Genomic DNA, 15,054 nt, shown 5'->3' with positions numbered 1-15,054 from the left:
ATTTGTTTGTTCTAACTCTTTACTACTGGCAGCACTGCCCCTCCCCCAAGTCATTTCTTTTACTGGTTGTGTGATCTGTTTCCTCACAGGACATGGCATCTCGTCCCTGCCTCACCCTGACTGCCCTCCTTTGCACACCCATCCCTCTTCACCCATGGCTCTTACACACGGAAAATGTCAGAGCCTCAGCTCTGCTCTGGGCAGTGTGGGTTGATTCTAAATGGGCAGCTGCAAATGTAGGGCCCACTTAAGAGTTTTGCAGTTTATGCTTTGCACAGCTCCAGGGAGCATCCTGTACATCACAGATGTGTATAGCTATTTTGATTTTCCAGAAAAATGGCAGCGAGGTATCCTGGGAAATAAGTGCATTTTTCTAATTTGTACAAATTGTCTTTTGGGCAAGTAGTAGGTCCGTGCAAATTTGTGGCCTTCACATAAAAAAATACAGATTTGGCTTACATTTTTTTCTCCTTCTTTTTTTTCTTATAGTTAGAGAATCAGAACCAACATTTTTTTAAATGTGAATTTTTGGGTCACATTTTAAAATTGGAATATTTAAGATTTTAAAAATCCAGATTTACAGCCTTTCTTTCTTTCTTTTTTGGAGATAGAGTCTTGCTTTGTCACCCAGGCTGGAGTGCAGTGGCACGATCATAGCTCACTGCAGCCTCAAATTCCTGGCCTCAAGCGATCCTGCCACCTCAGCTTCCCTAGCAGCTAGGACTTCAGGTGTATGCAACCATGCCCGGCCAATTTTTGTTATTTTTTTGTAGAAACCAGGTCTTGCTATGTTGCCCATGTTGACCTCCAACTCCTGGGCTCAAGTGATTCTCCTGCCTCAGCCTCCTTAAGTGTTGGGATTACAGGCGTGAGCCACTGTGCCTGGCCCAGCTTTTCTTTTTAAAAGAGTAAAAGGGTAAGATCTGGCCACACCAGTCTATCATTATTGCATGACAACAATTGGCTGAAGCCGAGTGGCAACTGCCCCCTTTGGATGAGACAGAGGCTGTCTCTAGTTTGTCATGTTCACCACTCCCCAAGTTTCCCAGACACTGGTGCCAAGTACTGGTTCTCACTTATCATCATCCTCGTGCTGCTGTTTTTCTTAGAGAAATGTTCTTAGTTTCCGTGATTCTCCTCACATCTGGTTTGCCTTCTGCATGTGTTGTTATCTGTTGGCCACTGAAAGCCTTTGAGTTTGCAACTCTTGGTCCAAATTAGGTCAAAGGGGAAGCCCACTGCAGCCTCCTGTCACCTGGTGTGTTCTTTTTCCTGTTTCATTGCAGCAGCCGCAGGAAATCAGCCGGGAGGAAACCCCAGCCCAGGGGCTGCAACTACATCCAAGTCCTGCTGCATTCAGTAACACCACTGGGGATCTGCTGGCTGGACGGCACCACCCTTTCCTGGGAAGAGATGACTCAAGCCAGTGGAAGACCACACACCTTGAGAAGTAAAAGAGTCATAGGATTGAATGCTGATAGAGAATTTAGCTTCCAGGAGTGTTCAATCTTTTGGCTTCCCTGGGCCACACTGGAAGACGAATTGTCTTGGGTCACACATAAAATACACTAACACTAATGATAGCTGTTGAACTTTAAAAAAAAAATCGCAAAAAAAAAAATCTCATAATGTTTTAAGAAAGTTTATGAATTTGTGTTGGGCTGCATTCAAAGCCGTCCTGGGCTGCATGTGGCCCACGGGCTGTGGGTTGAACAAGCTTGGCTTATACCTTATCCAGTGGCTTTTAAACGTTCTTTTAGTCTTGAGAACTGCCTATTGAGCTAAACCAATTTTCTAGCTTTCATAGACATCAATTAAACATTTAACTACATTTAATTAATGCCAGATTCACTGGCTTGCTTAGAATCATTTTTGTTCTTATACTTTCAGTTAATGTATTGTAAAAATTTTCAACCATTTTCAAAAGTAGAGAATTGTACGTTGAATCCCCACATACCTATCACCCAGATTCCAATATCAAGATTTTGCTACATGCATTTCGTCTGTCCTTTTTACATTTCCTTTTCAATTTTTTTTTCTTACCTGAAGTGTTTAAAGGCAAATCCTGGCCGGTCGTGGTGGCTCACACCTGTAATCCCAGCACTCCAGGAGGCTGAGGCGGGCAGATTGCATGAGCCCAGGAATTTGAGACCAGCCTGGGCAAAATGGCAAAACCCTGTCTCTACAAAAAATACAAAAATTAGCCAGGTGTGCTGGCACTCACCTGTAGTCTCAGCTACTTGGGAGGCAGAGGTGAGAGGATCTCTTGAACCCAGGAGGCGGAAGTTGCAGTGAGCTGAGATCATGCTACTGCACTCCAGCTTGGACGACCGAGCGAGACTCTGGCTCAACAAAAACAAAAGAAAAGGCAAATCCCAAACATATCATTTCACACCTCTACTAACTCATCTTTAAAGAAATAAGGATGTTTTCTAACATAACCGCATCACTGGCCCATGCAACCAATGCCTGCCTAATACCCAGCTGTGATGTATGCTTTGATGGGCTGCACAGACCCCAAGCTTCAGCAAAGGACTTGGGACCCCACCAGCTTTGAGTGCTGTTGACAGACCCTTAGTATCAGCCCCATCAGGTGTTACTGCAGCCTCTCCCAGGGTGGCCTACACCCAATGACTGATCCATGCCAGGTGGAGAGGCCCGGCCATCTTGGCTGAGCATGGGATAACTGTGCAGGGCTGTTCTAGCTCCAGGACTCCTCGTGGGGTCCACTAAGGCTGTCGCTGGGCTCACATCACAACTCGACTTCTCCCTCTGCCCACTCCTATTTCCTTCCCTTCCCCAAGCATCGGTCCCCAGGGCACTGCTTAATAAGCATCCTGCAGACTAAGTCCATTTTAGAGTCTGCTTTCTGGGACACCCAACTTGTGATGCCAGCCCTTAATCAACCTTCCTTCATTCTCATGAACGTTTTCAATGGTTAGCTTGCCTGCATCTGATCCAAACAATTTCACATATTGAATTTAGTTGTTTCTTTTTGTTGGTTTTTAGAAAAAAGAAGATGTACTTTTTATTCTTGGATTTTTCATGGATTTCACAGAGTATAAATTAAGTCAAATTATTCTCAATTTCAGAACTTCTGTTTCTTAAATTAGCAGGCATTCTGTTGGTTTAAAAAGATAGATGTAGGCCGGGTGCGGTGGCTCACGCCTGTAATTCCAGCACTTTGGGAGGCCGAGGTGGGTGGATCACCTGAGGTCAGGAGTTCAAGACCAGCCTGGCCAACATGGTAGAACCCCATCTCTACTAAAAATACAAAAATTAGCTGGGTGCTGTGGTGTGCACCTGTAATCCCAGCTACTCAGGAGGCTGAGGCAGGAGAATCGCTTGAACCTGGGAGGTGAAGGTTGCAGTGAGCTGAGATCACGCCACTGCACTCCAGCCTGGGCGACAAGAGCAAGACTCCATCTCAAAAAAAAAAAAGAAAAAAAAAAAATGCTGTGGCAGATAGAATTTCTCTCTTTCTATCTTTCATGATGAGGTCTCACTCTATTGCCTAGGCTGGAGTACAGTGGTATGATCATAGCTCACTGGAGCCCCAACCGCCCGGGCTCAAGCAATCCTCCCATCTCAGCTTACCAAGCAGCGATGACCACAGGCATGCACCACCATGCCCAGCTAATTTTTTAAAACCTATCTTTGTAGACATGGGGTCTCATTCTGTTGCCCAGGCTGGCCTCAAACTCCTGACTTCAAGCAATCCTCCTGCCTCAGCCTCCCAAAGTGTTGGGATTACAGGCGTGAGCCACTGCACCTGGCCAGGACTTATTTCTTTTAAACCGAATCTAAGTATGTTCTGGCAGGTCTGCAATACCTAGCAGAATGCCACTGGCCTGATCAGCATTCATACCATAGTAACTGATGTTGAAAACAGCACAGATAAACCAGAAGTTGAAAATGACAATAACATGCTAAAAATTTGCAAGTCAATTTGTTACACTTGTCCAAATCTTAATTTTTTTCATTCTCTATTGTTCCCTCCCGCCAGCTTTACAGAGGTATAATTAGCAAATAAAAATTATACATATTTAAGGTATACACTGTGATGTTTGATATACATTGTGAAATGATTGCCATAATTAAGCTAATTAATATATCCATCACCTCACATAGCTATGGCTGTTTCTGAAGTCTCTTTTAATCTACAAAGTGCTCCTTCCTTTTTTCCATTGTCACCAACATGCAGAAGTAGAGTCAGTTTTCCCACATCCTGTATTTATGTTTGTTTCTTTGTGGCCGCATGTAACACATGCCTCTGTCTCATTCTAATAAATGGACATTAGCTGTAGAACTTTTCTTCCTTCCACACTGAATGTTATGCAGAAACTAATATATTAAAACAGTTGCTTTGAGGAGAGGGAGCCACATGGTTCCCCCAAATGGTAAACCACTGATCTACCGTAATCTCTCTTTTTAGACACATGAGGAAATTGAAGGCCAGTGAGAAGATGGGGCTGGGCCAAGTTTCTCGCAGAGTTCCCTGGCTTCCCTCCAGGAGATGCCCAGGGTCACAGAGAACACAGTGTACAGGGCATCCACATCCTGGTGGCCTCCACAGTAGATCAATCTGGGCTCCTGACGCAGGAGCTCTGCTCGTGTTTGCAGGTCGTGATGTCAATAGAGAACTGGGTCTGGAACTTGCATCTTTAAACTTCCAAACTAGATGTTCTGCCCTGCTGCAATGCACACTCTGAGAGCAGTGGTCTTTAAGCAGAGGCCTGTCCTAAGAACATCATGTGTGGTGGTTACATGGCAGAGTAGCAAGGAGAAATAAGTGTCACTCAGGAACACACAGGCATTGATGTTGCTGGTCCTGACTCTGCTGCCATGTTTCTGAGTCCCTTTGGCAGGTTCCTTCTGCTCCACTTCCCAGCCTTCCCAATCTGTCAAAAAAAGGTCAAGATCCTTGCAGTGCCTCTCAGAGGACTATGGTTGGCACCAAATGAGACTGAGCTGAATGAGGATCACAGCTGATGCTGATTAAGTACTTACCATGTCCTAGGTACTGTGCACGATCTAATTTCATCCTAACAACAATACACCAAGGGAGAAACTGTTACTAGCTCCATTTATCACGTGGTGAGGAGCAGACTTAGGTTAGAAAACCTGCCCAAGGACACCTAGCTGATAAGTGGTGGAGCCAAGATTCAAAGCCAAGCAGCTTAGGCCGGGCGTGGTGGCTCAACATCTCCCAGCATTTTGGGAGGCCGAGGTGGACGGATCACCTAAGGTCAGGAGTTCGAGACCAGTCTGGCCAACATAGTGAAACGCTGTCTCTACTAAAAATACAAAAATTAGCTGGGTGTGGTGGTGGGTGCCTGTAATCCCAGCTACTTGGGAGGCTGAGGCAGGAGAATCACTTGAATCCAGGAGGCAGAGGTTCCAGTGAGCCGAGATTGCACCATTGCACTCCAGCTGGGCAACAAGAGCGAGACTCCATCTCAAAAAAAAAAAAAGAAAAAAAAACGCCAAGTAGCTTGACACCAGATCCCCAGAACCCCAGCTTGTAAGCATTTTCCTTGTACCATACTGCTTCTGCAAATCAGGTTTTATTGTTGTTTTTAAAGAACATAAGAACATAAAGGACCTTTGAGTTCAGCTAAGCAAATTGTTTCATATTTGGGAAAACCAGGGACCAAGGAGGTGGTCTGCCCAATTCACACAATACAGAAGTGGCAGAGATGGGTCCCAAAGGCAGGTCTTGAGGCTCTGCATCTGCCATCCTTGCACTATGGGTAGGATCCACTCAGGAATTCCTGATTGATGGGGCTGGTGCCCTGCAGTGAGTGGAAAGGCAGGCCTGTTCTCCTGAAGCTTACAACAGACGGGCAACAGGTACTGAGCCCTCAATCACACACATACTCTCATCACACCAGAGAACTCTGCCCCTAAGTGGAAACGTTCCTATTACTTTTAATGGGAAAAAAATCATGATGTGTTCCCTTGCAATCAAAGAAATCCAAACAATTTTTACAGATTGGGAAAATAAATCACCTGAACAAGGAGAATATATGTATGAGTTTGTATGAGTTTATGTAATAAATAGCAACCTGAAAATAGTTTGCACATAACATAAAATGTAATCATTCATTGCACCTATTCTTGTTTATTTTATTTATTTATTTTGAGATGGAGTCTTTCTCTGTTGCCCAGGCTGGAATGCAGTGGCATGACCATGGCTCACTGCAACCTCTGCCTCCCGGGTTCAAGCGATTCTCCTGCCTCAGCCTCCTGAGTAGCTGGGATTACAGGCGCCCCTCACCACGCCTGGCTAATTTTTGTATTTTTAGTAGAGATGGGGTTTCACCATGTTGGCCAGGCTGGTCTCGAATTCCTGACCTCAGGTGATCCACCCGCCTCAGCCTCCCAAAGTGTTGGGATTACAGATGTGAGCCACTGTGCCCAGCCTGTTCTTGTTTATATATAATTCTCTTTGCCAATGTTTCAACTCTTTGGGGCTCATAGGTGTCTGGCATTTAAAAATAAAGCACAAAAAACAGCTTTAGGGCAAAATACAGGCTAACCCCTTTGAGACATGAGGAAATAACACACGTGCACACAACTGAGAGTCTTGGAAGATGCCACTTCCTCACCCTACTTGCTGGAAGTACACAAAGGAAAATGTTCTGAGCTCAGTCAATTACCGCACACAATGCAGGCCTGCTCTCTATGAGATCCTCTGACCAGAAACCATTTTGTAATTACAAATTGATGAGTGTTTTGCCTGGAACCATAATGCCAAAATACCTCCTACAGTGCAATTATTCAGTGTGCTTATGTGAAAGTTGATATACCAAAACAAGGAAGTCTTTGTTCAGAAAGTGGTATAGCTTTATAAAAGTCAGGGCAAAAAGTTGTTCATGGAACAGCTGTTATGTGAGATGAGTCTGAATGGTTATTTTATTTATTTCTTGAATTTTATTTACTTTACTTTTTCAGAGATGGGGGTCTCACTATGTTGCCCAGGCTGGCCTTGAACTCCTGGGCTCAAGTGATCCCCCACCTCAGCCCCTGTGCCCAGCACGAATGGATATTATGAACTGTGAAAAGTGCTGTGAAGGAGGGAGAAGTGTGGTGAGGTGGGGGGCAGACATCATCCGGGGTCTTATCTGAGAAGGTGACGCTGAAAACTGAAATCTCTTCCCCATTTAGTGGTCAGAGTGACCCTCAATGAGCTCCCAGGACCAACAAGGAAAGACACACATGGGCAAAGCTGTGGGTGGTATTTTGTTTTTAATCTCCATAGTGTATTTGTTAAGTTTATTTATAAGCAGATCACTTCACTATTTACAGTACATGAGCATAGAGATTCTACAGTTTCTGTGATGTAAACAATAACCCCACAGTGGGAGTTTGAGAAAAGAAGCCAGTTCTGAAGTATTTACAGACATTAAAATAGAACTTTATACTCACAGAATAATAATACATAGAGCAATTTGGTTAAATTATCTAGGAAACTATAGAATCTGACAATGTACAAATACAGGAAAACATTTTCTCATTTAGAAGGTAAGACAGAGAAATCACACCAGAAATAAAATAGGGACGATGACAACCACAATAATTAAAAGCAAAGAAGGTTTCCTCCTTGCCTCTTACAGATAAAGTATTTATATAAATAAGGACACAACCCAACAAAATGGAAAAAATATATAAAAATCCTCTACCAATTAAAAAAAATAGCAAAACTAAAAACTTGATTCTCAATCATTAGCAGTGTCCTTTAAAAAATTAAAATTTAGCTTTCTATTATAAATAACAAAGCAGATGTGTCCCTCTGTGTAGGTGAAATTCTTGCACCTTTCTCAATAAATGCATCAATGTAATTCCACACACACACACACACACACACACACACAAACACACACACACACACAGGCACAGACGTGTGTATGTGTGCACAGATACACACACACACCCACCACAAACACAGCCTTACACTCACGCACTCAGGCTGTAGTTACCTTGTTAAGCTTCCTAATAAATAATGCCCCCTACAGTAGTACCCCTGGGGATGACAAAACCTCACAGGTTTAGCCATTCCTTGGTTTGACCCTGTCACAGAGTCAGGGAAAACCCTGGCTCCTATTGCTCAGAATTCTCTAGGCTGTGTGGTCACACCAAGAGAAAATAATTTGAGTCCAATATTTGGAAATGCTGGAAAGGACCATAGGGACCACCTTGCCCAGTTGATTAAGGCTGGCTACATACACCTTCTTCAGAAACCTGGGGTTGGGGAGAGGGCTCGTGTTGGTTTCAACATTAGCAGCTGCCTCTGGAAGAAGCAGATGCTCCAAGTCAATGCTAACAACGTGGCACAAGGAGGTGAGGGGGTGGGTGTGAATTCCAGAGCAGACTGCACTAAGCTGGACTTCTGGATGGTCATCTTCCCCAGAAACCATTTGGAAATCCAAGCAGTCTATTCTCCTGCTGCACATACCACCTTGTCCACGCTCCCCTTGAGATTTCCAACCTGTTTCCATTGGAATCAGAACATCCCTCAAGAAACAAAGTTGGGAATAGTTTATGACTTTTTATTCCTAACACAAAAACATTTGACAAGATTTTAAAAATACAAAATACAAAAAGAAAAAATTGAACCAAAAAAACTATTTGGCTATTCGGTGGACCATATCAAAGGTCATGGCCAGGCCCCCCACAGAATCCTTACAACCAACTTCTTATCTTGCCTTGAGGGCATAATTCGGACCACCCAGTAAGGTTTACTTAACAAGGTCGGCAGCTGGGCTGCCAGTATTGCAGTTACAGTAAACCCCTCCCGGGCACCTGGACCTCTCCGGGTCCACTCCTGTCTCTTCTGCCCACAGGACAGCTAGTGCATTTCTCAGTTCTGCCTGAGAGTCTACTAAGTGGCTGCTTCTGGAGTCTTCTGACCCTAGTGTTGCACTGATCTCTGAACACAAAGGCAGTTCGTTCATGCCATTATATTTCATTCCCAAAGTTCACGATGGACAGCAGGGTGGCCAAAAGGATTTATTTGCCTTCCATCTGGGTAGCTGGTAGAGACAACCTTTGGTCACTAGATGGCGACCACATGTTGATAAGGCAAAGTGCTGAGGTGGAAACTGACCAATTCCCTTCACAAGTAACCAATGAGCAAGGGTGGTCAAGTGAAAAAGGAAGCTTTTATAAGTCGCCTTGGAGAGTCCTTTGACCAAAAATACAGCACAGGGGGGTTCTAGTTATATAAACCCCTCTTTGAGGAGGTGTTGCACAGCCCAGGGCCAGACAACCTATAAAACCTATTTTCCAAGCCCCAAATTCGGGCAGTTGGATTTTTGTACTCCTTCCGGATGTGCAAAGCATACTGATGAAACAGAGTATCTGAAAAGCTGTCCCCATGAATCACGAAGCCTCAGTCACTGCTGCTATACCATTAAAGAAACAAAAAACAAAAGCTGCCCTAAACATATGCAGCGTGATCAATGCCTCCTGTTGCCCCATATGTTTTACAATCATTTGAAAGAAATGTGTGAAAAGTGCCTAAGCTGTTTTTCTTTAAAAAAAAAAAAAAAAAAAAGTGTATTGCTAGTATTGTCTAAGAACAAGAGAGAAACAGCCAAATGGTTACAACATTCGGATTAACAGCTATCCAGTGGGGACAAAGACAAGGTTAATGTGAGATTTGACATCATTACCTAGCCAAGTTGGGGGGTTAATTCCTTACTGTCCCCACTAGAAACTATGGCTTAGATCTGTCCTGGGGAGCTGGTCTCCTTGGATAAGGCAACTCAGCCAGGACACACAGTAGGATTGAACCTACTGCTGGTTGGTTCTTGCAGAGAACCCTCACCCTGAACAGGAGCTGGGTCAAGTCAAAGAATGGAATCAGTTTCAAGGAGGAGTGATGGATTCCCAATGCTCCTGGTTGGGGATCTGAGCCTCTCAGAGGTGAAAGGGACTTTAATGCTCATATTCAACATTCTCATTTGGTAGATGAGGAAACAGGGGCCCAAGGTCACACAGCAAGTAAGAAACATTGGGGTTTCTGATTCTGAGATGGCTTATAGTTAAGAGACTTACTCTACAAACCCATTTCACTCGGCTGGGCTGTTTTCATCTTTCTGTAAAGGTAGGTACCGAGATCTAAATCCATGGCTCCCTGTTTCGAGGGCTTCCAACAAACGGCCAGCAAAGGGTTGGCCCCAGCACTGGCTCTCCTGCTGCTGCCATCTCCAAAGGCATCTCTGCTCTCTCCTACCTGACAGCAGCCCCATTCCCGAACTCCCTGTCCCAGTCTCTAGAAGAGCACCTCACACAGCCAAAGGAGACTCCTATTTTCCAGTGTAGAAACACGGACCCAGGCTGAAGTGTTGGGGTTTTCTCAAAGTGCTTTTATTGTTTAATGCAAAGTCAGCTTTTGCCTACTTCCTGGGTGTCTTGTAGCTGGCTCAGGGCTTCCCCCATCCCATGGCGGTTCTGGGCCAAGGACACATCCATGCATGTGGGTTTCCAACTCTGAAGCTCTTCCTCCATTTACCCGGTACCTCCAAACTTGACAAGCAGACCTGGAGCCCATCTGTGCGTAAAAACACCTCAGGGACTAGGGGACTAACTTTGACATATTGCACATGCACTAGTTTTCTTCTGCCCCATTGGTAAGGGATGACAGGGTCCCTCTTCTTTGGCCAGTGAAACCATTACATTCACTTTCTTTGCTATTGTACATCCAATTTCTTTCCTTAATCATATCTGATGCTGGGATATGGGTAACCCCAAACTGAAGGCAGCTGCTAAATCTCAAATGCTAAAAAAATACTGCAGTTTTGACATCAGTGAGTCAGATCAATACATCCTCTGGGGCTGATTTTGCTTCACAGTTAGGATGAGCCATCTCTCAAGCTGCAGGCTCAACTGGGATTAACTGAACTCTATACCTGGGATGGGCCATGGACTGAGCTGTCCATGCAGACGGACCAGGCTGTCCATGCCTTCCCTGCCCTTCTACTCACCACTGCATAGCAGCCCTATTGGGCCTACCGCACATGTCTAGGAGAAATCACTCTAAAAAAACCAACAGGAACAGGCTTTAGGCAACAAAAGACGTTTCACTGCATCTCCTCTCGCGTCAGAACTTGAGTACTGGGTCTTTGCAGCTCAGAGCATTCCTCCCTTCCTTCTCCTGCCCGCAAAGCCCTGCCTCTCTCCTGAGTACATATGACACTCCATGCTACAAGATTTCAAGGCAGACGCAGGTTATCTTACGGGTGCTTTTTGACTCAAAGCAGCTTTTTGGTTGAGGGGGCAAGTTGTGACGGAGCAGGGGGTGGGGGCCTTAGCTGCACTCCATCCACTCATCTTCTTTAACTCTTTGATGCATTTTCCTTCGGTAACCAGAGCCCCGGAGAATGGGGATTCTGATTCAGCCTTGTACAGACTGAGGAAGGAGATGGAAGAATTCCACTTAGTGGTTGGATCAGACATTTTTGGAAAACACCAGCACGGCACAGAAACGGACAGTACGACCTGCCCTGTGCGGGCGGCTATCGACACAGTCTATAGCAAGCTTTATGGCGATCACATGTAAACATCATTGAGAGCAAACACTAGGACAGAGCTACAACGAGATGGTTGCCAATGGCAGCTGCTCCCTCTGGGTTACTCCTCAATTTGGTGGGAAAGAGAACAAGATTCACTCGTTTTTCTGAATAGACCTTGGAGCTGCCCTAAATAATACACAGCACCGAATGAGTCCTTCGGGATAGAGGTTGTCTGCAGGGTTGGTAAATTTTAGAACTTGTAGCATTTTATGTACGGGATGGCAAGTAGGACTACTCGATGCCCTTGGCAGGCAGCATCCCCGAGCCCTGACTTTAGGTATGTCATGTCCCAATGCCATGCTCAGGTCTCTGCTCAAGGGCCAATGTCTAAACTAACTGCAAGTGTCCTAGGTTAATCTGACATGAAAGGACAGCTTCAGCTGACCCCAAAGCAGGGAGGGACAGACTGGTCCTTTGCTAAAACTCTCCATTCCTTTACTCTAAAGTATCACCAGCCCAAGGCCGACGCTTTGACCAAGTGCAATCAAGGAAGAAGCAAATAGGAGGGGCTAAGAGATCATCTATGGCCCAACTCCTTTCAGCACACTGGGGTGCCAGGGAGTAAAAGGGACTTATCAAAGTTACAAAGGAAATTCTTGGTAGAATCTGGACTCCCCCAACTCTCCAGACTTGGAATCTAGTGTTCTTTCCTATCTCAGTTCTCTCTTTGATGTAAATCAGAACTTACTTAGTGGAGGCAGCAGAAAGATCTAAATTCTATCCCATTCCATAATCATTTATTGTGTGCCTACTACATGCTAGGCAGTGAATAGCTAAAAAGGAAATCCGAATGATCAGGTCTGTGCTGTGGGAAGTCCCTTTTTGGTCCATCTTCCTAAGCCCTGCCTTCCCCAAATATGTTCCTGCCTATTATGCATCTACTGCCCCCTGCACCTTCCGCAAGGGGAAGTGTGCATCAAAACAGTATTGGGAGTATTGCACCACGGAATAGCATTAGGGGAGCTTTCTCTCATGGAACAGAATATCACAGACAGTGATAGGCCAGCATGAAACCCAGCCAGCATATGGTTTTGTGTGATTGTTGGAAACCTTCCAAAGATTCGCCCAAGATGTCAAATAGATTGAACTCTAATCAATTAGTAATGACTTACCAGAGCACTGATTTCAGGATTCTTATAGCACATCCAGGCTCAAGGAACCTGAGTGGTGCGATTGATTAGTTATGTCTGTATTGGTCAAGAAGGTGGGAGTAGTGGCACATGAGCTATGTATTTGCCATCTTCGGCTAGACACTGCCTCAGCAGAAGCTAACAATGTTGAAACATGTCTAATCAGTTCATTTCACAGGAAAGGAAATTGGAGTCCAGAGAGGTCAACTGCTGTGACACACAACAGTTCAAATTCCCTATCCCCACTAAAGCCTGTCTCTTCCAGCCTTATCCACGGGCTGGGAGTATGCTCACCACTCAGTGGAAGATCATGGGCTCATTTTACCTACTGAGGTATTTGATAATCTTTTAAAAAGTCAATTCTCAACAGTCTAGGCTTGGCATAAGCAACAAATTACATTAGCCTGTTTAGTTTAATGAGCCACTTTCAAACTTTTAAAGCAGCAGGACTTAAAAACAAAATACAAAAATTTCCCAAGGAACCCTGATGTATGAAAGAAATCAGAAACAATGTACTCATACCCTGCCTGGCCATGCTCCCTGTAAGAATGGCCCCCAAGGTATCCACAGAACATTAAGCTGGAAATGGCTTTGACATCACTTAAGAACACAAAGTTTAAAGCAAAGCCCAATTGGAGTGTTTTCTCAATTGGAGGGGAGCTAGGAGATTGTCCTATCTATTCCCAACCTTCACTCCCTCCTCCTGGCTCCCCTGCCCCAGCCACCAAAACAACTTTACAGACAAGGACAAGGTAAAGATGAAGGACTACCTGAGGGAGTAGGATGGGCTGGTGGCTGGCCCAAAAAAGATGACTGCTCCCAGACCACCTGTCTGTACCGCTGCCAGGGGGCGTCACTGAAGTTCTGACAGTGTGTCCACAGGTGCAGACAAACCGCAGGACCACTCGGGATCAAAGCTGATGGTGCACCCAAGACACATGCCAGGGCTTGAATTCACCTGATGCTGGTGAATCAACACCTAATGTAACCCCTAAAATGAGCCCTTAGGCTTCTAGCTTGGTGCCCAATTTAGCTGAACTCACCTCTACCAGTCCCTGAAACGGTGTCTTTACCCCAGCTACTACAGAAGCACGGGACCAAGAATCAGAAGGCCTGGTCTGGGTCACCACTCTGCCTCCTCATTGGCAACCGGACCTCCCACAGTCATTTCGTCTCTCAAGGAGCTGCCAGCCTCCCCTGGAAAACAAGAATGATGCAGCTTGCCCCGCCTTCCTTACAAGGTACTCAAGGGTCTGAGTACAAATGGATAGACACACACTTGAAGCGTGAGCTGGGCACAAGATGGGGGGGCTCCTATAATTTGAGCCAAACTTGCTCAGTAAGAGACCAGGCAGGGCTTGGTGGATACGGCCTAGAAACGGCAGGCCGTGCTTTCCTGCAGACCAGCCTAGCGGCCACCCAGCACCTCCAGGGCAATCTGGCAAGGGGAGCAGGGCAGCTCAGTGGCAAACACCTCATGACAGTGCATAGTTAAAAAATCAAGGAAGCAATACAATAATCCCAGGCACAGTACATCTGAGCCATAAATACATTATTTTAAGGATATACTTTTTTTTTCAGTTAAAAACGAAGTTTATAATCCTGATTCTATTCACAAGTAACAATTTCATCATCACACACTACAGACAAGAAATGTTATGGTGAACACAGCTGCAAGTCTACGAGAGGAAGTCAGTCGGGAAGGAAGGGGCGATGGGTGACGGACCCGGCACTTCGAGGTGCACCCAGGACAACCCGTTGGAAGCGAGGACACTAATGTGGCAGTGGAACGTCAACACCATGGAAACTCACAGACAGAAGCAGCTTTGTTCAATGTAAACATTGATTTTTTTTTTTTTTTTTAAAGGACAGCAGTTTCAAGTCTCTCTCACGGGTGTTCTCTCACGCTCGCTCGCTCTCCTCATATACTTGATTTCTTTGAAAACGTAAACATATTGGAAGGGCCTTGTCTGAGGTATTGAGGTATTCCTCGAGGGTTAAGGCTGTTATCAATGCAGGCTCTGCTGGGCCTCTTTCAGTAAGCTGTCAAAATCCATGGCTTCGTACTTGCTTTTCCCTGACGCAGGAAGGGCCTCTTCTGAATTGGAATCTGGGCATGGGGGTGAGGAGGCAGGGAAGAGGGGAAGGCAGTGAGCAACTTACAAAGACTGGATGGTTGAAAAATCTGCCACTATGAGTGGGCACCGTGGAGTGGCTGCAGCCCAAGGCCTCGGGGAGCTGGGATGAGCGCTGGACTGTGGGCACTGCCTGCCATCCTGCCAGGACATCTTGGCCACGGTATCAGTGTCTCAGGGCCTTGGCTGTCCTATCTAGAGACCGAGAGG

General features: G+C 45.4%; 2 protein-coding genes across 4 annotated transcripts in view; one reads left to right on the top strand and one right to left on the bottom strand.

The window, feature by feature from the left end:
* Positions 1–4,309, top strand: part of PDE6A (phosphodiesterase 6A) — a 91,514-nt gene extending 87,205 nt beyond the window's left edge. For both annotated transcript variants that reach the window (XM_032158335.2, XM_032158334.2), the window contains one exon: positions 1,287–4,309. In XM_032158335.2, the coding sequence (XP_032014226.1) occupies positions 1,287–1,363 (77 nt within the window). In that variant the 3' untranslated portion in view covers positions 1,364–4,309. The remainder of the gene's footprint in view (positions 1–1,286) is intronic.
* Positions 2,257–15,054, bottom strand: part of PPARGC1B (PPARG coactivator 1 beta) — a 127,577-nt gene continuing 114,779 nt past the window's right edge. The window contains exon 12 of one of the 2 annotated variants that reach the window (XM_058440025.1): positions 2,257–2,342. In XM_058440025.1, the coding sequence (XP_058296008.1) occupies positions 2,308–2,342 (35 nt within the window). In that variant the 3' untranslated portion in view covers positions 2,257–2,307. Of the gene's footprint in view, positions 2,343–7,232; positions 14,820–15,054 lie in introns of those variants that run through there. The other variant, XM_032158332.2, reaches the window with a different exon arrangement.

Source organism: Hylobates moloch, unplaced genomic scaffold (assembly GCF_009828535.3).
Source record: "Hylobates moloch isolate HMO894 unplaced genomic scaffold, HMol_V3 SCAFFOLD_6, whole genome shotgun sequence".
Taxonomy (NCBI): domain Eukaryota; kingdom Metazoa; phylum Chordata; class Mammalia; order Primates; family Hylobatidae; genus Hylobates; species Hylobates moloch.
The sequence above is the reverse complement of the archived record's forward strand: the minus strand, read 5'-3'. Positions and strand labels throughout refer to the sequence as shown.